Here is a 22,977-nt window from a genome sequence, read left to right on the forward strand (position 1 = left end):
CTTTTGAATTTGGTATTTTAAGGTTCATTTGAATTTAAAGGAAATATTTGAATGTTTTTGAAAAATTTTACATCAATTTTTGCATCTTTTTTGATGTTATTTTTGAAAAAATTTACGTTGTTTTTTTGGCAATAAGGAAGCGACGGACATAAAAGTCGTGATTATATTGTCTGAACATGTTGTAAAATTTTTGATTATTTTTCATTTTTTTATTGGATTTTTTTTAAAAAAATGACTTGAAAATGATATAAAAAATTGCAAAAAATTGTCAAAAAATTGTCAAAAAAATGTCAAAAAATTGTCAAAAAAAATGTCAAAAAATTGTCAAAAAATTGTCAAAAAATTGTCAAAAAATTGTCAAAAAATTGTCAAAAAATTGTCAAAAAAATGTCAAAAAATTGTCAAAAATTCAAAAACTCAAAAGTTCAAAAATTCAAAAATTCCACAGTTTTTGAAATTTTTCTGACAATTTTTTGTCATTGTTTTTGACAAATTTTTTGACAAATTTTTGACATTTTTTTGACAATTTTGTGTCATTTTTTTGTCATTTTTTGATAATTTTTTGCAATTTTTTTCATCATTTTTGAATTTAATTGAAAAAAATTCAAAAATTCAAAAATTCAAAAATTCAAAAATTCAAAAATTCAAAAATTCAAAAATTCAAAAATTCAAAAATTCAAAAATTCAAAAATTCAAAAATTCAAAAATTCAAAAATTCAAAAATTCAAAAATTCAAAAATTCAAAAATTCAAAAATTCAAAAATTCAAAAATTCAAAAATTCAAAAATTCAAAAATTCAAAAATTCAAAAATTCAAAAATTCAAAAATTCAAAAATTCAAAAATTCAAAAATTCAAAAATTCAAAAATTCAAAAATTCAAAAATTCAAAAATTCAAAAATTCAAAAATTCAAAAATTCAAAAATTCAAAAATTCAAAAATTCAAAAATTCAAAAATTCAAAAATTCAAAAATTCAAAGAATGTCAAACAAATGTAGAAAAAATTCAAAAAATTCCCCCAAAAAATCCAAAAATTCCCCATAACTTCCTCATCTCCATCCTCAACATCCATCAACAACTCAAAAAGTCATCGAACCTACCCCAAAATCCCAACAACAACTCATCCACATGTGCTTATCTCATTCTTAATTTTCCGTCTCTTTTCAATCAATGAACAAGCACATTTTGCACGTGCATGTGCAATTTTTATGAATGAGGAACAAAACTGTTGCTGGATGCGAATCGCAAAAACCAGAAAATGTGAAATTATGAATGAAAATTTTGATGATTTTGCAGGAATTTGAAGGTTTTGAGGATAAAATTGAGGATATTTTGAGAATTTTTGACAATGTTTTAAAATTTCAAATTAAAAAAAAAGATTCAAAAAATCCAAAAAATCCGTTAAAATTCAAATCTCCAACTTGCGAATCGCAAACAGCTACACAAAACATTTGTACGGTTCCAATTTGTAAAATATTTTTGTTTACCACGGGAAGTGTCGTTCCTCGTGCATTTAAATCGTATTTTCGGGTAATTGCGGTAATTAAATAAAATTTAATTAAAGTTAAGTGATAACAAGTTGTGGAAATATTCACGGTAAGTCAATTGTGACGTCATAAATGGATGAAAATAGTGAAAAATTAAAATAATTAAAAAAAATTTCATACAAGTGTCAAAAATTGCACAAAATTGTGAATTAATCAATGAAAATTGCTCAAAATTGAGTCATAAAAAGTGTTAAATGGGGTAACGTGGGGTAACCTATGGGTACAATCTAACTTTACCCCACCCAACCCCCAAAAAACCCCAAAAAAATTCAAAAAACATGAAAATTTTTCGCCCACAAAGAGAAAAAAAATTTCACAATTTTTTAGACAACAAAAAGTGTCTTTAAATGCCGAACAGCATGTCCATGCTGAACTGGATCAGCACATAACAGCACAGCATCAACCTACACGACATATACAGCACCGCCATTCACATCCAGTCAACGACAATCGCGACAATTTTGTGATAATTTTTAATTCAATTTTTTTTCCAATTTTTTGTCTCTTTTTTTTGTTGTTGTTGTCTCGCTCGCACACATGTTTATCGCATCCACGAGTGGCACATGCACCTGGCTTCAGATTTTTTTTTTTCTTTTTTTGTAAACATAAACAATCTCATCTTCGCTCTCAATTTTTTGTTGTTGCTGCTGCTTTTTCTTCTACGTTTTTGTTGTACTTGCTTAACTCGCTCTGCTCAGAAACCGGCAACAGCAGGCAGCATGAGAACTTTTTATTGTTGTTTCTTGGCATCGGAACTGACTGACTGTACTTGTTGTTGTTGTTGGAGAGAGGAACATATGCTGAATGGTCTGTCTTGTTCTGCACATTTTTTGCAATTCTTTTTTTGATCGAGTTCGGTGCCTGCAAGCGTTGACTTCTTATAATTTTTGGGGAGAATGTTGAGGAATAAGAAGTGGAAAATTAATGAGAATTAAGCTGGGAATGGAGTAATATGTGAATAAATTGTTGTTATTTTGTGTGATGTTGTGGAAAAAAATAAATTAAAAAAAAAGAGTGAATTTTGGGAAAATAATAAGAAGTTGTGAGGAAATGAAGACAGATGATGAGCAAATTTGAGGATGGTGATTTACAAAAATAAAAAATTGTGAAAAATTGTGGAAAAAATTTTGAAAGTAATTAAAAACATAAATGTGAATATATATGAATGAGTGAATGTACAAAAAGTGTTGAAAAACTTTAGTTGAATATTAAAATTTGAAAAATTAAATTAAATAAAATTGAATTAAAAAATTCAAAAATTTAAATCTTTAAAATTGGAAATTTAAATTTAAAAATTCAAAAATTTAATTTAAATTTTAAAATTTTTTTTAAAAATTGTAAAAAATATATTTGAAATATTCAAATTTTATATTAAAACATTTTTAAATTAAATTAAAAATTTTTAAAATTTTATTTTATTTTAAAATTTATAAATTTTACAATTTTTAAATTCAATTATTAACATTTTTGAATTTTGAATTTAAATTTTTAAGTTTAGAAATTTAAATTTAAATTTTAAATTTTTTGAATTTTAAATTTGAATTTTGAAAATTTCAAATTTGAATTCGTGAATTTTAAAAATTAAAAATTTTAATTTTAAAAAATTTAGATTTGCGCTAATAAAAATAAACATTTAAACTAATTTATAAAAAGAAAATTTCAAAAAATATAAGATAAATAAAAAACAATTTTAAATAATTGTGGATCTTTCATAAAAGTGAAAATAAGTTAAACATGATAAGTTACAAAAAGGATAAAAAAGAATCAAATCAAAATTTAAACTAAATAAATTAAAAAAAAAGTAATTAAAAAAAAAACGCAAAAAAACATAAATTTCAAAATTTAAATTGAAAGAAAGTGTTTAATCTTAAAAAATATAAAAATTCAAATTGTAAGCAAAAAAACCTAAAATTCTCTCAAAAACTATTTTCTCATCTCCAACAACAACAATAAATTCCTCTCTCATAATTACAAATTTAAACTCAAAAAAAGGTTCATTCTAAATGATCATAAAATAGAAAAAGATAAACAAGTGCGCGCATTTTACTTTAAATGAATAGTGACAATTTGTGATTACGGCGATGATAAAAACCTTCACATTAAATAAATTCTAAAAAAGTGACTCAATTTATAAACAGCTTAAGTATTTGATAACGTGAATGACTGTTTACTGAGTGAATTCTTGAGAAGATCAGTTAAGCTGTTGTGGCTGTATATAGAGAAATTAGTGACGTATTCGAGTGATTTGGTGTTTATGGTATTTAAAAAATTGTGAAATAAAGTAAAACTTAATTTTGGATTTTATGAATTTAATTGAATTTTTGACAATTTATTGTCGGACTGAGGACATTGAAATGTGCTGTTTTGTGTGAAAATTAGTGAATTTTTAATAATAGTCCTTAAACTAATCTGAGTCCAAAGACATGTCAGCCTTGGTCCAGATTATAGGCGATTTTTATGTTATGTCTCTTGATGATCAGTTCTTATTGATCCACTATGAATCGGAGGGGGTCATTAATCAAGAGGTTGATTGGTTTTTGGCCAGGGTGAGAAACTCCGCGGTAATACCGCAGTATCTATGCAAATACCGCGAAATACCACAAAATACCGCCTAGTTTCTCAGCCTGGGTTTTTGGCCAAATCGGCTACTTCTGCTAGTGTTGTGTCTCTTAAGAATTTATTATGCCACACTAAATATGTCAATGACCACCAAGTGAGATTAACAATCATCCATAACACATGTTACCCATACTTTCTAGTTCTATTCTAACTCACATGATAATCATGTGCTTGCAAATTTTCTCTCACAAAACTCCAAATACAAAAATATGCTTCCAAAAATGTTCATCAAATGAATTTCATCAAGCCAGACTTTATTTTAATTTTTAATGAGAAAGGAACAAAAAGAAGAAAAATTTTTTTTTGACTCAATTAAAAATGCTGCTTTTTTCATTCTTTATAATCTCAACGGAAGCCAAAATACGTTACGGATTTGTTTTGTTTATTTTGTGAGTCAATTGTGAAAATATTTTGAAAACTAAATTGAGTAATGTTATGCTAAGTTAGAGAATGTGATGAACTGAGAGCATAGTTGTGAGATGATTTTGGTAATTTTAGAGATGTTGAGGGTGTTTTGGATGGTTAAGGGAAGAGGTGGGTAGCATTTTTGGGTCATGGCACTTCATACTTTTTGACTAGAATCTCAAGAATCCTAGACACTCACTAGAGATTGTTCACGGCAGAGTACTGTGCTGCGGTACACACATGATACCCACCATTGGGTTAAGCAAGTCATATGCGTAATGTAGGTCGGTTCTGAGCAGAGTTGCGATGGCCGATGTCGGCGACCGAGGGAATCGGCCAGTTGTTCATCGATTTTATCGGGCATTGTTTTTTATCGGCCGCCGTTTTTGGCCGACAGATAAAATCAGGCCGTTTCACAACTCTGGTTCTGAGTCAGAATGTCAGTTGGTACTGTTTGCATTCCGTTGCTTTCTTTGTTCATTTATATCCTGGTTGTAGGGCTGCTACTTATCAGACAGGGTTTGTATAGGCTTTTTAGTACATATTGTGTCACATAGCTCAGTCACCAGCGGTTCATTTAGTGGTAAAAAGGTAAACCAGTGCATACCATCTCCACTTGACATTTGGTCAGCTTTGGAGTCAGACTTCGACTTCCTTAATCCTCCAAAGGATTGCTTTGAACGAGGTAGATCATGAACATGACCCTCATTCCCACCTCAAACTGTTGTTTATTTACAAAAAACCATCATAATATTATTAAATTCATGAGCATTAAGCTTATCAACATTACAAAAACTCAATAATCGTTACTGATTATTCAGTGAGTTGTTCCTCATTATTCTCAGTAAAAATATGAAACATTTTTGAAAATTTTATTTACGTTTTTCGATTTTATTGAGGAAATAACTGAGATAATAATAGAATATGAGACTCAATACTCGTCTTAAAAATTGTAATCTTTACTTCAAGTTCTCAATCGAGATGCAAGTCCTTAAGTAGATTATTAATAATTGAATATCAATTGATGTGTTGTGTCTGGGTTGAGGAGGTAATTGGAGTTTAATTGACCCGAATATTGTTCGAATGGTAGAAATTTGGGTAATTGATCAAAAATAACTGGCCCCAGGGTGGCATGGCTGTGATTTGATGTTATATTCGGTTTAAATTTGGGACCTGGCACGATGGCAGAGTCATGGCAGCCTTGAGTTGGATTTCGGATCAATTGAGCTGACTGATGCTTTTTGGAGTGACTTTAAATTGGGTAAAATGGTTAAAAAATGCATTGTGGACATGTATGAGCTTGAAGAATAAGATATAGACAAGCTATAACTTTAGATCAATTATTGTTCTAGATCAGTGTTGGGCAACCTTCTATTTTTTGCAATACACCTTAGTTGTAAGCTACGGCCAAAACTGCACATGTCAAACGGTTTACGTCATTTTCGAAGCATTTTGATGCCAAACTAGTGTACCGCGGAACACAGCTTGAACAAAACTGGTCAAAATCTACTTTAAGACATAGTTGGCCGGACTTTGGTAGTCTGGAATCCAGCGGAAGTGCCTCAACATTGGAATTCGGCCAGTTCTGCTTTAAGATGCACCTTAGAGACCAATAATATGGCTCAATAGACTCAAAACTGACAAACCCCTTGGTCCAACCGATCAAATCTACAAAGCTCAAAATGCTCCCCTGCAAACTCCAATTCTTCCTCAATATCCCCCATCCATACCCAAAACAATCCAAAAAAATTCCTCCGAATGACTCACAAAAAACTACAACAAAAAAAATTATTTCCATAAATTTTTCTTCTTTTTCTCCTCACTGCGTTGTGTGTCTTTATTGTTACTGTAACTCTTTATATAGAAAGGTGTGTGCTGTATGAGAATTACAATAAAACTCAACGACAAGAGACACGACAAGCAATTTATTCTTGGAATTTTGTACATAATAAAAGAATTGAAAAAAAGACAAAAAATTCTTCAAAAATTCAACAAAAATGATTGATCGGAATTGTGAAGCAAGTTGACTGAACTGGCATACATGATGTATGTAGATCAAGATGATGAGTCTGATGCTTTTGAGTGAAATAATTTGAATGAGAATTAGAATCGATGAGAAGCAAAACTGAGAAATTCACGTGAATTGAATGTAAAGTTGTGGATTTATGCTTGAATTGTTGATGATTTTGAGTAGTTTGAGTCTAGTGTGAAGGCGGCTGAATGTCAAAACTCTAGTGTGAAGGCACCTGAACCTTAGAACTCTAATGTGAAGGCACCTGAACCTTAGAACTCTAGTGTGAAGGCACCTGAACCTTAGAACTCTAGTGTGAAGGCACCTGAACCTTAGAACTCTAGTGTGAAGGCACCTGAACCTTAGAACTCTAGTGTGAAGGCACCTGAACCTTAGAACTCTAGTGTGAAGGCACCTGAACCTTAGAACTCTAGTGTGAAGGCACCTGAACCTTAGAACTCTAGTGTGAAGGCACCTGAACTTTAGAACTCTAGTGTGAAGGCACCTGAATCTTAGAACTCTAGTGTGAAGGCACCTGAACCTTAGAACTCTAGTGTGAAGGCACCTGAATCTCAAAATGTAATTGTGAAGGCACCTGAACCTGCCATTTGGCATTTCCATCTATATACAGCTGTATCCAAAATAACCGACAATTTCTCCATAAATAATATACACAAAACATTAGTTTACAGTACAATTATTGCATAATAGGTCAGGCTGAATACACGACATGTTGTCTCATGTTTCACATACTTTATAGTCTCTCTCTCAAGTGGATATACACATTCTTTTTCAAAAAAATTATTAATTCTTTTAACGTATTTTTTTGTTCATCGTCGTGTATCTCATTTTTGAGCTATAATGCTTCTTATTATTCTTAATGTCCACACTTGACATCGAAAATGAGAAAAAAATGAGAGAAATTTTAATTCACATAAAAATGATGAATCAGGTCTTCTTTTTGCTGCTTCTCTCAATTCCTCAATGTAAACATCTTCATTATGTGAATTGAAACAATTTCAAGTCAGTTTACGGAATGTTTTGATTTTACGCTGTCTTATTAGGTTTTTTTGTTTGTGAAATTTGAATTGAAATATTTGAAAGATATTTGAGGCATTTGTTGATTAAGGAGATAATACTTAGTGGTATGATAATTGTTGGATGTGAATTTTTGATGGCATTTTGTTGAGTGATTTGGGGATTTTTGACTGTCGTGAGAGTTAGGGTTGAATAAGGTCAAAATAAGAGCAGGGGTGGACAATCTGTATACCGAAATAGATCTCTGACATATCCGGAAATTGTGTTTTGGGTGAAGATTGCCGTGGTTGCAAAAAGGTTAACCATCACTGGATTAGAGGCTATCCTAAACTCATTGTACCTAGAATGCTTATATGTGAAGCCTTAGAAAAGGTTGTGTTGGGACAGTTAACATGATTACAAGAGCGACTCTAGTATTATGCCAAATTCAATAAAAATCATGCTGACCAACAGCCACCGTTTCGGTCATGGTCGGTATTGACATGCCAACTCTGATACCCAGATAGCAAAAGTTGGTTGATCCAAAAACCTGCACAATCCCGGTGTGACTCTAACTTGATGTCAAATTTGGTTTTTAATTAATCATACCAGGATCACGACTGATCTTTAACAAATCTGGCACCAATACAGAGTCACATTGACCTGAGCTTGGATTTCAGATTGGTCAACCGACTTGTGACAATCAATTATAATCCAATTCATAACCACCTCAATTACAAACGACTTATTCAAAACAACCAACAAGGAAGCATCCCAAAAAAGGACCACGGAATTCCATAATTTTATGAATCAGAGTTGAATGAATTCTTGACGATTTTTTATTAGTCACAAGCTCAAGATCACAATTTAATTTGAAATGTTTTTTTATGTTATTCTAAATACGTAGAGTCATTGCATATGTCAGTGTTGTGCAAACTGTGTGTTGTGGCACCATGTGCCGTCTAATGTCATGAGCCGTATGTCGTGTTCGGTTTCTTTCAAGACTTACTGTCAAGTGTGTGCCATAGCCCAAAAAAGTTTGAACAGCACTGGACAGTAATAATGAAAATAATGAGCTAAAATTATGGAAGTGATGAGTCACACGTGAACATTTTTTGATAAATGGAAATAAAGAAACCTTATAAGAATCTGTATTTTGACAGACGAATCATTATAATTGTGTGAATGGACATGTTTGTTAGTTTTATGAGTAATATTAGAGGGATTTGAATGAGGTTTTTGGGGGTACGCAATGGACAAAGCACATCTGATCAATAGTTTGAAGGAATCTCATTCAAAAGGCATACTCCAATGGTGAGCATACCTTATTGTTCAGCGACACAGCTTAACCGAAATCGCACACGGCATCCAGGTTGTCCACCACTACCATAAAGTTGTACATAAAGGTTGGCTTCATGCTGACTCTAAGCTGGCATGTCTCTGATTTGGGGTAACATTTAGTGAAATTTAGAGTCATATCCGCTGAATTCAAGCATCCGGCCAGACTCATGGCAGTCTTAGACATGTGAGAGATCAGAATTCCTTGAGTATGACCCCATTCCAAAGTCACAAGGGACAGGATATGGTCTAACATTAGATTTTCTTGAATCTTACCCCGGGGCAGGGCCAAGAAGGTTTGGGGCTCGATTTCCTGCACCATTTGTCTTCCGAGTCTACTGAACTTTAGAATCGATTTGAGAAATCAAGCCGAATTCAGCTTCTATTGCTAAAAATACTTGGGTGGGGTTGGCCGTAAAAAATGGGAATTTTCAACAAAAAAATACAATAAATATTAAAAAATCGCTAAAAAACACGTTAAGATATGAATTTTTTAGGGGTTGGCCGTAAAAATAAGGAAATCAACATCCAAAAATTGATAAAATTTGTGCAATTTTCGACCATTTTACTTCGTTTTTCTTATTTCTATCCAAAATCTTACAATTTCTAATAAAATGTCTCTAATTTCTCTACTTTTTAGATATCCATCAATCGAATTTCTGATTGAATCAAATATCAACAGAAAATTTTCTTCTGCATAGATAAGGAATACAAAAAAAGGAATCAACAAGTGTCAGTTCGTCCACCGAACTCACCAAAAACCACTTTTTTCCATCACAACCACCCACACTTTGTGGTGTGGCAGACGATAAAAAATCATCAAAAAAAGCTAAAACCAACGATAATGACAATGACGATGCCAAATGCCAAAAATATTTTAATGCTACTTGCATTTATAATAGCTGTGAATGTGCCAAAACTAGTCAACTGTGCGCCATCAAATAGTGAAAAGGATATGAAAGGACCGGTCTTTACTAAGGAACCTGACAATCGCATTGACTTTTCGAACTCGACTGGATCTGTTGTTGAATGCCGTGCTAATGGAAGTCCACCACCGGAAATTATTTGGGTTCGGAGCGATGGTACGGCTGTTGGAGATGTTCCGGGATTGAGACAGGTGAGGATTGGGAGGGGTTGGCCAAGAAAAGTGGGAATAATTTGAGAGTATTTTGGTTGGGGTTGGCCATGAAAATCAGGATTTTTAAGAAAAAAAATTGCAAATTTGCTTGGAGTTAGCCATGAAAATTGGAAGCTATTTATGAATATTTTGTAAATTTTGTAACGATTGGCCATGATAATTGAAATTGTTTTAGAATATTTTGCTAAATTTTTGGAGTTGGCCATGAAGATCAGGATTTTTTGGGAATATTTTGTGAATTTTATCGAGGTTGGCCACGAAAATCGGGAATTTTTCATGAGTATTTTGTGAATTTTGTCAAGGTTTGCCATGAAAATCGGGAATTTTTTTAAGAATATTTTGTAAATTTTGTCAGAGTTGGCCACGAAAATCGGGAATTTATCATGAATATTCTGTAAATTTTACTAGGGTTGGCCACAAAAATCAGGAATTTTACCTTAACCTTCATTAACCATCTTTTTTTCAATTTTAGGTCCTACCAAATGGCAACCTCGTCTTTCCACCATTCCGCGCTGAAGACTACCGTCAAGAAGTTCATGCTCAAGTCTACGCTTGTCTCGCTAAAAATCAAGTTGGATCAATCATCTCACGCGATGTTCACGTTCGTGCTGGTAAGTTGAGGATGAAAAAAATGTCAACATTTTCTATCTGTTTTAGGTTTTTGGCGGGAAATTGAAGAATAGGAGAAGTATGAAGGATATGGAGAATTACGGAGATATAAGGAAGAGATAGCATGAAGTTTCAAATGAGGATGAGATGGAGATTCAGGCAGATTTCGGAGCTAAATGTGAATAGTGAATAGTGCTGTGTTGTGAATAGTGTTGTGCTTACTGGAGTGAAGCAGGATGTGATTAGTTGATCGTGTGCTTACTGCAGTGGAACGAAGTGTGATTAGTGGACCATGTGTGTCTGGTTACATACTTGATATTTCAAGACAAGTTCTAAAAATGTCAATTTAATAACTAGACATTCGGTTGACTAATCTCAGCTTGTTTCACTTGACTGTGTAATGACTCTGGTAGTGACTAAGCCCGAGCGGTACAGTGTAGTCGTCAAAGTACCGCAACCTAATCGTGTTGATGGTCAAAAGTCAAAATTACTTCAATGAAGCCATACTCGAGTAGCATAATTTAGTTGACCGTAACTTTAACCATAAAAATTTGTTAAAATTAGCCATTTCAGGGCAACTTTTGAGTAGGGCTGTACTTTTCTACCTTGCTGCTGTGTCCCGACAAAGCTTCAAAATGTTTCGATTTTTCAATAAGCCAAAAATTCCATACACATATTGGAATTTTTGACAAATTTTGAACATTTTACTTAAACTTAAAAATGTCCCGATTTTTTTCAAAAGTGTCCCGATATTTTGCGAAAATCCTCTGGCCACCCTACTTTTGGGTTTGCCATCAATAGAGCAACTTATCAAGTGATCAATGGTCTCCTAAAGTCTGTGTTGGCATGCCGGTAATGTCCAGCGTCGAATTAGCGAGTCTGAGTTTGCACACCGGGGACAACAGCCGTCGATGAGCAACTATCGCTATACGTCGGCCGCCGGGAACAGAAGGTGGCGATGAACAGCCGTTTTCGAAAGCTGCCTTCTAATATAACGTGAAGCCGTTCGGGTTAACTGCTGTGTGCTCATTTTGAAGGCAGATCATTGAATTTGGCACAGTGTATAGCTAAAGAGAGTGAAAAAAGTGAATTTAGTGATACAGTGATCATGAATATTGCAATAAGTAGCATTAAGAACTAGAAGGTCATGAATAACAATAGAGAGAATGACTTCGGAGTAAGCCTAGTGTCTGAGGGCTAAAATGACCTTAAAAGTGTCCAAAAAATGTCAAAATTTTGACTCCTTCAAGTGATAATTAATCAAATTTTGACCAATATCAACCAAAACATAACCTCAAAGTGCTCCAAAACCCCTCTAAATTGATAATTAATCAACATCCATTAGACCAACCCACGATACTCAAAACAAACACAACAAATGATGAGAATTCATAAAAAATTCATAGTTATGACACACTTAATGACTAAATTAATGAATGAAAAATAGTGAGTAGTAAAAAATGAACATTCAAGTCAATCAACAAGTGCTCATTTAATTGTTTTGTCATGCTGTTCATCAAGTGTTTGATTAATTAACAGTTTATGACATTTGATACTGCATATCATCATGCTGTGGATGTAATGTGAATTATAGTGACTTAATTGTTATTAATTGTGTGCCATTAAGTTGAATTTAGTGCACCAAACAGCAAAGAAGCTGCCTTAATCTCATCAACATCTCAATCCACATCTTTCCCGCCAAAAATCGACAACAGTTTCGTCATATCAAATTCAATACGACGAAACAAGAAGCAGACATGCTTTCACTTTCTATTCCGTTCATTGAAAGTGAAAACGAAAATGTAAAAAAAAAAGTCAGCCTTGACCAAGTTCAATGCTCACTTTATGCGAATGTGGGTAACTGGGTCAGTGGGTCAGCCGTTGTTGCTTCTTTTTGGCGCAGCATTAAAGAAAACGAACGAAAAAAGTTCATTGTCAATGTGAAAATTGTCGAAGGGCGAATGAAGCTCGGTTGGGTATGGGTGATGTAATGGGAGGCATGGATGGGTGGCTGACGTGGTAATCTGTGTAGATTCTCGATGATTTTACATGCTAAAGCAAGAAAATTTCTCATAAATTTGCATTAAAAATCCTTTTCATCAGTTGCGACACAAAACTACGAAACGGACATAAATACTGAGTATGTGATTAAGGGAAATGCAGCAATATTGAAGTGCGTGCTGCCGTCTTACATGTCCGACTATTTGGAAATTGTATCATGGAAGGTCGATGATGAGGAAATGACATATGATGATAAGCATTATGGTTCGTTTGGGTCAATTCCATTTATTCAGATACAAATCCTAGCAAACAGATTAAGTGGGATACCTTCAAGAGGATGGACATCCATTAATTCATCCAAAATAATCAAAATTGTTCCTTTAATTTCCATAATTTTGCAGAAATCGAAGCCGTTGATTTGTTAGTCGACGGCGGCTAAAAACGGCTTAGCTATGCCGATTTATAGCCGCCGACTTCGATATCTGTAATTTTGACATTTTTCCTAATTTTTAAACCTCAATCTCCAAATAAAGTCGTCGTTCAGCACTACGAAGTTGATGCCAGTAAAGAGTATGTCATACGCGGAAATGCTGGAATTCTTAAATGTCAACTGCCGTCATTTGTTGCTGACTATTTGAATGTTGTTGCATGGCATACTGACTCTAATGAGTCATTTAGTTCCATTGAACAGAATTACGGTTCGAATTACTTCAAATATTGTGAATTTTAATGTTAGACACAGCTTAATGAAGTGGAAATAAGGCACAGAAATTTTTCATTAATTTTTCACACAATTTTCTTATAATTTTAAATTTTTTTTTGTCTTAAAAAAGTCGCAAATCACTTTTACGACGCGGAAGTTCTGTCCGAATACATCATAAAGGGAAATGCAGCCATAATTAAATGCAATATTCCAAGTTTTGTGACGGATTTTGTAAAAGTTGAATCGTGGGTTGGCAGTGAGGGTGGCGATGAATATAAATATAGTGCAACTGATGATTACAGTAAGGACATTTGTGGATATTAAGGCTAGATGAAGGGAGATTCTATGGATTCATTTTGAAATAATTGAGGAATTGTTGGTAAAAATTGGAATAATCAAGAAATTTGGTATTTTAGGGCTCAGTGGACAGGGTTTATGGTTGACTGGTTGTGGATTGAATTCAAAGGATGACCCCTGGAAGGCATACGACCGAGAAAGGGTGGAAAATCGTTGCTTGGTCGAAAATAGCTCTAATTTAAGCTAAATTCAGTGAAATTCGGCTTTAAATTGTCACAATCAAGGATTGGAATCAGATTTACCAGCTTTTTTTACACCGTGTGCCTTCTAGGGCTGTTATCATTTTGGATCGATGTGCAATTTCTCATTCATAGCATTAGAATAGCTACAACCGGTCCATTTCCAGAGTAAATGTAAAAATACAGCAATTCAGGGACCGTTTGCTTGTTACGTATTGTGAAAAATCGACCTTTTTAATACTTGAGACGTAACTGGACGTCTTCGTCTCATCCTCAATCTCTCACCCTCATCTCATCCTTCATTCCCTTGTTTAATCCCCTTTTCCTCGACTAATCTCCTTTCTTTTACCTCATTCTCACCTCTTAGCCTAATCCTACCCCTTTACTTATGCCTCATCCTCATATCCACACCATCGTCTGACCCTAGCCTCTCCAAAATCATTACGTAATAAGTGAACGGACCACCTTAAATTCATTTTTATTTTAATTTCCCCAAAAATCCTTTAAAAACGTGTATGTGAAGTACGTCGGTCCAAGTTTGAATTTCAAGCTGAAACTTCGCATGTTTAAAGACACTTTTACGGCACTTTTCGACAACAAAGTAGTATTTTTACCCCAGTAACCCCATTCAAAATTTTTAAACCCCAAATTTTATTTATAATTTATCAAGTCGTTAACCAAATCTACACACCGGGTCTTATGGATAACGAATACATAATGCGTGGAAATGCTGCAATTTTAAAATGTTCAATTCCAAGTTTTGTTGCTGACTTTGTACAAGTAACGGCATGGATTGACGATGATGGACATGAAATTGTACCGTCTGAAGATTTTGATGGAAGTTAGTGATGGTTTTTTAGTTGAATTTGATTTAAATAGAAGCAGATGAAGTGGGGGAAATTTTGAGGATTTTTAGAATGGGTAATGGATGAAAATTGGAGGGGATTGAGGGGTTCTGATGGGGTTATTCCATAGTATTGAGGGTCAGGTGCTGTAAATTTGGAAAATTGAGATTTTTTGACAATTTTTGAATTGGAATAAAATTGGAAAAAATCACAATTTTGACGATAGTGCCTGACCCTGGGATATTAACCCCAATACCCCCCAACCCCATCCCCTCCAAACCCTTAAATTACAAATTTTTATTTAATTTTCAATTCCCTTCAAAGTCGTAAGTCAAGTCTACAATCCGGGTCTTATTGACGATGAGTACATAATGCGCGGCAATGCAGCAATCATGAAATGTCTAATTCCAAGCTTTGTAGCTGACTTTGTACAAGTTGTTGCATGGGTTGATGAAGATGGACATGAAATTATTCCGACTGAGGATTTTGATGGACGTTAGTGAATTTTGGATTAATTGATTTTATAGAAATTAAGTTGCAAAGGTATAGATGAAGTTGGGACTGCTTTGGAAGAGATTATGACAAAATTGGGATGCTTATACCTTAATTCAGGCTGATTAAAACTGCTAATTTAAATTAAAATTTTGAAGAATTTTCACCAATTTTTTATGAAAATTAAACTTCAATTTCCCATTAATCTTGACAAGCTATGACTCTAAATAACCTTAAAAATATCCAATTTTAGTCATCAATCAATTCTACGATCCGGGTCTTATGCCAAACGAGTTCATAATGCGTGGAAATTCTGCAATTTTAAAATGTTCAATTCCGAGTTTTGTCGCTGATTTTGTGTATGTTACGGCATGGGTTGATGATGAGGGCATTGAGTATACACCAACGGAGGATTATGATGGAAGTTAGTGATGGATTTTAGGAATTTTTATGTTTTTGATGCTATATGAAGTGGGATTGAGGTTAGGTATTCAATTATGCAGTCGGTGGGGAACTGCTACGTCATGTATATGATGAGGCTTAAGAATGCCCAGTCAGCACCGTATCGGCTGTCTTTGGTCAATTTTAGCCTCGAAATTGAAAAAATTGAACAAAAAATTGATAAAAAATTGTCAAAAATTTTGAGGATTTTTTTTAGAGTTCGCCCAGATGTGCAGGCATGCCGCAGACCTGCAGTTTTCTGCATCTATCCATCTATCCGCATCTAATTTTGGCAAACCCAAATTTTTTTTTACAAAATTTCAATTCTTATTTTAAGTCGTCAATCAGCACTACGACCCAGCATTACTGCCAACTGAATATGTCATGAGAGGCAACTCAGCCGTCCTTAAATGCTCAATTCCAAGTTTTGTTGCTGACTTTGTATCCGTAACAGCTTGGGTTGATGATGAAGGACATGAAATTTTACCGGTTAATGATTTTGATGGAAGTTAGTGATTTTTTTGGGATTTATTGGGATTTATAGGGTTTTGTAGGATTAAGTGCTTAAAACAGCTATGGAATATAGAGTATGAAGTGGGATGTGACTTGAAAAAATGATAATTTTGAGGATGGAAGCTAAAAGTTAATTTTGGAGTGGTTTATTTCTGCAAATTGAGGTCATTTAAGGCTATTAAAATCTATTAAAGGATATTAGAATAGGATCAGCTGGTTGATCGATCCGGAATTTGGGACTTGACTGATGTGACCCTGATGCCGAACACGATTTAGGATAGCCTAACATTGGCATTTCATCGGATCTTTACCAAACTCGGCACCAAGATAGAGTCACGTCGGTCTATGCCCGCATTTTTGACCGATTGACCAATTTGAGCCTTAAATTCACTAAATTCAAGCCTTTTTACCTCAAAAAATTGACAAAATCACTAAAAAATCAACAAAATCACCAAAAAAATCAACAAAATCACCAAAAAATACCCAAACTTTAATATTCTCATCCCCAAATCCATTTCCAGTCGTCAATCAATTCTACGATCCCGAAATTCTCGGCAAAGAATACATAATGCGTGGCAATGCAGCCATTTTAAAATGTACAATTCCAAGTTTTGTTGCTGATTTTGTGTCTGTAACAGCTTGGATTGATGATGAGGGTCAGGAATTTACACCAGCACCAGAGGGGACATTTGATGGGGGTAATTAGTCATTTTTGTGAATTTTGGGCATATTTGTGGTGTCGGTTCACAATGTTCAACTAAAACAGCTTAGATGAAGTCGGGGGTGCAATTTGGTCTGCAAAATTTAACATTTTAACCTAAAAATTAATCCTTAAAATTCTCACAGTCGTCAATCAATTCTACGATGCTGAAATAACCAAAGAGTATGTAATGCGTGGCAATGCAGCCATCCTTAAGTGCCTCATTCCATCATTTGTGTCTGACTTTGTTCAAGTCGTTGCATGGGTTGATGAGGATGGACACGAATATGTCAGTGAAAGTGACTTTAGTGGGGGTAAATGACTTTATGGCTGCACATCTAGATGAAGTTGGGACAAAAATTGACAAAAATTTGACAAAAAAATTTGAATTTTAAAAATTTCCAGTCGTTCATCAATTCTACGATCCAGGATTAGTCGATAAAGAGTATGTCATGCGTGGCAATTCAGCCATTATGAAATGTCTCATACCAAGCTTTGTCGGTGACTTTGTTTATGTTGATGCTTGGATTGATGAGAATGGAAGTGAATATAAGTTAAATGAGAGGGAATCGGACAGTCAATCTGGGGGTAAATGAGCATAATTGGATGTCCTTTTTGTAGATAAACAGCTGAGATGAATTGGGACAAATTTACTTGAAATTCTTGAATATAACCTCAAAAATTGTTGACATAACCTCAAAAATTCTTGAACATAACCTCAAAAAAATTCTTAAACAATTTTTAAACCTTATTCTTCAGTTATCAATCAAGTCTACAATGCTGAAATAACTCCAAATGAGTACATAATGCGTGGAAATGCTGCAATTATAAAATGTCTAATTCCGAGCTTCGTTGCTGATTTTGTACAAGTTGTCGCATGGATTAGTGAAGATGGGGAGGAATTTAAGAGTGGAAGTGACATGAGTGATGGTAAAGTTTGGGATTTTTGAGGGGGATTGACAGCTGGTGAAGTCGGATACTTTCTTGGAAAATTGAGAATTTGACAATTTTTTTGTTGGGAATCATGGGATTATTTACTTAATAATTATACTAGATATACGAATTTTGACCCCTCTACCTTAACTAACTAATGACTAGGTACAATTTACATCAATTAATTCATCAACATTTCCCATTAACTTTTCCCCTATTCCCAAAGCCGTCATTCAGTACTACGAAGTCGAGTCTGACAACGAGTATGTAATTCGTGGAAATGCAGCCATTATGAAATGCAAAATTCCATCATACATAAGTGACTTTGTGTCGGTTGATATGTGGCAGGATACAGACAACTACACATACTATCCGAATAATACTGAAGGTTTCTTGTTTTGACTGTGTTTTGTGAGACTTGAAGTGGGATGTAGGCAGATGAAGCCATAAATTATAATTTATTAATTATGTCCTTTAATTTAATTAATTTTAAATTTTTTTCTTTATTTTCTATCCAAAAAGTCGTCGCTCAATCCTTTGAAATTCGAGTTATTGATGAGTTTGTCTTACTTGGCAATGCTGCAATCTTAAGATGTGCTTTACCGTCATTTATTGCTGATTTTGTGAGTGTTGTCTCGTGGGTTATTACGGATAATGATGATGTTGATGAGATACCGTTGGAACATGGGGACAATATGGGTAAAGGAATTAGTAAAATTGAGTAAAAATTGGAACTAAATCAGCTAGATTTGGGAATGGGGAGCGTCTTTGGATTGACAAATTTTTGTGGTGGATTTTGAGTAAATTGAGGTGGAACTGATCACAATTTGAGAGTTTTTGAACAATTTTTGAACATATTTGGCCATGCTTGGCTATATTTGGACATTTTGGATCAATTTTGTCCATTTTTGATCAATTTTTTGATGATTTTTGATCATTTTTGATCATTTTGATCAATTCACATCCTTAGATTGACTCAGGAACGTTTAAGACAGTGGTAGACAGCCTAAGTGCCTCGATACACTAGTGTATAGCAAGTGCGCACTAGTTATGACTAGTATGTCGCCAAAAATGTCATTACCCATAAGTTGTATGCGATTTCAGTCGAGGCTAGCCACAAAGGTGTGCCAAGGTGTGCCAGGGTGTGACAAGGCGTGCCAAGGTATGGCATGGTGTGCCAGGGTGTGACAAGGCGTGCCAAGGTGTGCTAGAGTATGCCAGGGTGTGCCAATGTGTGCCAAGGTGTGCTCAGGTGCGCCCAGGTTCGCCAAGGTTGCCCATCACTGGTCCAGCGTCCCTTCAGTTCCTACTGCCTCTCTTATGACCCTACCGTGTCACCAACAACCCTTTACAAAACTCCCCAAATTCAACTAAATTCTCAAATTTCCTTTATTAATCCTTACAGTCGTCAAACAATACTTTGAAAGTCAAGTCTATGACATTTTTGTTATGCGAGGAAATTCAGCCATTTTTAAATGTCAAATTCCATCATTTGTTAGTGATCATGTTGATTTAATGGAATGGACAAGCACCGATAATGACACTTATAAGATTGGTGAAGAGGAATTCGGTTAGAGTCAATTTTGATTAATGAGTTTTTAGACTATTTAGGATGTTTCTTATAGTAAAGTTGTGAAAATCTGTTTTGAGGGTTTTTGGAAGATTTTTTCAATTTTGATCAATTTAATTCATCAATTTCAAATTCTTATTTTAAACCCTTTTTATGTTCATTCTTAAGTTCAGTTTTAAGAAGCTTTAAAACATATACATGGATTCATGGGTTCGCTTTAAAGATTGTTAATAAAGTTATGATGACGGTTAGAACTTTAAAGGCTAAACCTAAATACCTCAAACCAGTTAATCGGTTAATCGGGCTCTGACTTGATTTAAATCCTGTAACATGACAATGTCATGACCTGGTGCTTAAAGGTTCCCGATACTTTTCGGGTAATCTCGGTCTCAAAAGATTAGTCGACAAAAGACTTCGGGAAACCTTACTGATGCTGGAAATTTTCGGATAGATTCTACATTTCGGTGTCAAAAAATCATAGAATATTAAAGAAGTTTGTTCAAAATTGAGTGTTTGGTCCGAAGTCCTAAAAAATCAACCCTTCTCCCCCTGGATATGTTCCTAGGCACCAACATAGCAAGGTGACATGGTCTACAGACCAGGTCTTATCACAAAAACCGAAACCAAATCCTATCAATTGAATTTGCAGTTCTTATAATAGTTTCAGAACTTGAAGTCGACTAGGATTTTGTATCAAAAAGTCAGCTCGACTTCATACAGCATTTGACTAGACTTCGAGTTCTGGTTTCAAGGATGACGACTGATACCTGAATCTTATTTAGACTGGACCGTTCAAACTGGGTTTTGTCTACATACTAGGATTACCTAATGTTACGACTAAGACCAAGACCGAGACCGTTATTAATGGCATTTTGGAAGTCTCAGATCAAGATCGAGATCGAGTCCAGAAAGTCTTGGTCCCGGTCCATAGGACCCTTACTACATCCTTAAACCACACTTAACAATTCACCCAAAAAATCAAATTAAATTCCCAAATTTCTCTCTCAAATTTCCTTCCAGTCGTCTCCCATCCATTCTCAGTCAATCTTATGGATGAGCACGTCCTTAATGGAAATTCAGCAATTCTTAAATGTCACATTCCGTCATTTGTTTCTGACTTTGTCATAATTGATGCGTGGATTGATGAAGAGACTGGCGATGAGTTTAGATATGATCAAAATGGGTCGGCTGGTGGCTTAGGTTCGCGCAAGATTCTTAATTAATTGTGGATTTTAGGTCCATTTTGTGCACATTTTTTGGATATCCTCAATTGCACATTGTTGAATTTTTAGGTTAAAATTGGAGAATTTTTCGTTAATTTTTTTTGGTTAATTTTCGAAATTTTTTGGGTTTTTTTGATTGACTTCTTCCTGATTTTGTTCATCCCCTAATTTTGTCACTAACACAAAATTTCTGTTAATTTGTTTACAAATCCATCAAATTAAAATTTTGTTAATTTTTGTCAAATTTGTGACTAAAAAAAATCCTCAAAATGAAGATCAAGAAAGCATCCCACTTCATCTAGCTGTTTTAGTTGTTAATTGCATGTTAAGTTTATTAATATTAATATTTGAAAATTTTCAGCAATTTTGGATGTTTTAAATTTGAATTGAGAAAATAAATTCAAATTGCTGGAAATTTTTTAAAATTGCAAAATTTGTGACTAACAATAAAAATTTAACTAAAACTTATCAAAAATCTAAACTTTTTTAATTTTTAAATTTAAAAAAAAAGTATTTTAAAATCATGATTTATAAATTTGCAAATGTTTGAAAAAATTGTTTTTAAAATTGCAAATTTTTAAATTTTTGAGATTTAAATTTAATTTTCACATGTTTTTGTTTTTATCGAATTACTTTTTAATTGAAATGCAAAATTTAACATTTTCTAATTAAAAAAAATAATAAAATATTGCAAATTTCTCAAAAAAAATCTATTTAAATTAAAAAAAAAGTTATATAAACAATTTATCAAGCTTTAATTATTTTTTAAAAACTAACTTTTAATCTTAATTTAAAAATAATTTTAACTAACTCACAAATTTTGCAATATTTTTGATTGAAAATAGTTACTTTTTTAATACAAATTATTAAAATTTATTCAATTTTTAAATTAAGACAAAACTATTTTCAATCAAATAAAAACCTTTTTTTAATAATTAAAAATTCATTAATTTTTACAAATTTTACTTGACAAAATTCAAAGCTCAGATATAAAAATTTTTAAATTTATTTAATATTTACAAATATATTCTAGAATTAAAAATTGAAACAATTGTAAAAATTTTACAAATTGCAACAGTTTTTGAAAGAATATTTGAGCTTTGTTTCATTATTTATAGTATAAAATTGAAGTAAAATTTGTAAAAATATTTGAATTTTAGAAACAAATTTGAAAGTTGAAGTTTAGTTACCAAAAAAAAATATTAAAATCAAACTTAAATTTAAAATTTTAAAATACAATCAAGTTCTTTATCTCTTTACTGAGATTTTATTACAAAATTAAAGAAAAATTTAACTTTTATAAAAAATTAATAAATTTTTTAATTTTTTAATTTTTTTAAAAAAATTCTTAACTTAAATAAATAGTAAAGATTTTACTAATTTACACTTTTTAAGATCTAGAAAATTAATTAATTACCTTTTATTATAATTCAACTTTCAAATTTGTCTATTTTTTTAAAATATCCTAATCTAATTATTAAAATCCTAAAAATATTTGAATCCTTACTAAAATAACTTTTTTCATCCAAATCTTCAACAAATTCTAAAAATCAGACGGAAAATACCTCGTATTGCCATCTGGAGAACTTCACATTAGAGATGTTGGACCTGAAGACGGATACAAGAGCTACCAATGCAGAACCAAACATAGATTGACTGGAGAAACAAGACTGAGTGCTACCAAAGGACGTTTAGTCATCACTGGTGAGTCAAAAGTTTCAAAAATAATTTGTTAAATTTTTAACGAATTTTTTTTGAATTTTATTATTTTATAAGAGAAAATTTACTTAAATTATTACATATAAATAGAAAACTTCTGAAATTAAATTGAATTTTTTTAAAAAAGTTTCAATTAATATTTATTTTAAAAAATTTAAATTTAATATTTTTTTAAAAAAAATTATTGAAATATATAAATTTAAATTTGTAAAAGTTCAATAAAAACCAATAAAATTTCAAAAAAAAAGTAATTTTAAAATAGTTAAACTCAAATTTAAAAATAATTTTTGCAAAAAAGTTTGATTTTTTTTAAATTATAAATTAAAAAATGAAAGTTCTGGAAATTTTAAAAAACTAGTAAAATTTGAATTTAAGTAAATTTTCTCTATTGGTTCTAAAAATTGTTACTTATTTTAATTTAAAAAAGTTGAATTTTCAAATGAATTCAAATTTTGAAAATTTAATTTTTTTTTTGGATTATCGAAAGAATTAATTAATATTCAAAAGAAAAGTTTAAAATTAAGTTTTTTATTTTATCTAGTTTAAAATAAATTTTTAAAACTTAAGCAATCAAATACAATTTTTTGAACCAATTTTTCAATTTTTTGTTTTCAAATGA

At 32.6% G+C, this 22,977-nt stretch overlaps 1 protein-coding gene across 50 annotated transcripts in view; it reads left to right on the forward strand.

Moving 5' to 3' along the window:
- The first annotated feature begins 1,487 nt into the window (after nucleotides 1-1,487).
- Dscam1 (Down syndrome cell adhesion molecule 1) overlaps nucleotides 1,488-22,977 on the forward strand; it is a 71,428-nt gene continuing 49,938 nt past the window's right edge. For 37 of the 50 annotated variants that reach the window (XM_070647096.1, XM_070647065.1, XM_070647053.1 and 34 more), the window contains exons 1-5: nucleotides 1,488-1,594; nucleotides 9,576-10,052; nucleotides 10,546-10,684; nucleotides 17,319-17,501; nucleotides 22,194-22,343. In XM_070647096.1, the coding sequence (XP_070503197.1) occupies nucleotides 9,780-10,052; nucleotides 10,546-10,684; nucleotides 17,319-17,501; nucleotides 22,194-22,343 (745 nt within the window). In that variant the 5' untranslated portion in view covers nucleotides 1,488-1,594; nucleotides 9,576-9,779. Of the gene's footprint in view, nucleotides 1,595-9,575; nucleotides 10,053-10,545; nucleotides 10,685-12,785; nucleotides 12,948-14,592; nucleotides 14,764-15,091; nucleotides 15,263-15,512; nucleotides 15,684-16,037; nucleotides 16,209-16,734; nucleotides 16,912-17,096; nucleotides 17,228-17,318; nucleotides 17,502-17,672; nucleotides 17,844-18,072; nucleotides 18,235-18,368; nucleotides 18,546-22,193; nucleotides 22,344-22,977 lie in introns of those variants that run through there. The other 13 variants (XM_070647102.1, XM_070647103.1, XM_070647104.1 and 10 more) reach the window with 10 other exon arrangements.

Source organism: Chironomus tepperi, unplaced genomic scaffold (genome assembly GCF_022539635.2).
Source record: "Chironomus tepperi strain 1889 unplaced genomic scaffold, CSIRO-AGI_Ctep_v1 contig_370, whole genome shotgun sequence".
NCBI classification, from domain to species: Eukaryota; Metazoa; Arthropoda; class Insecta; order Diptera; family Chironomidae; genus Chironomus; species Chironomus tepperi.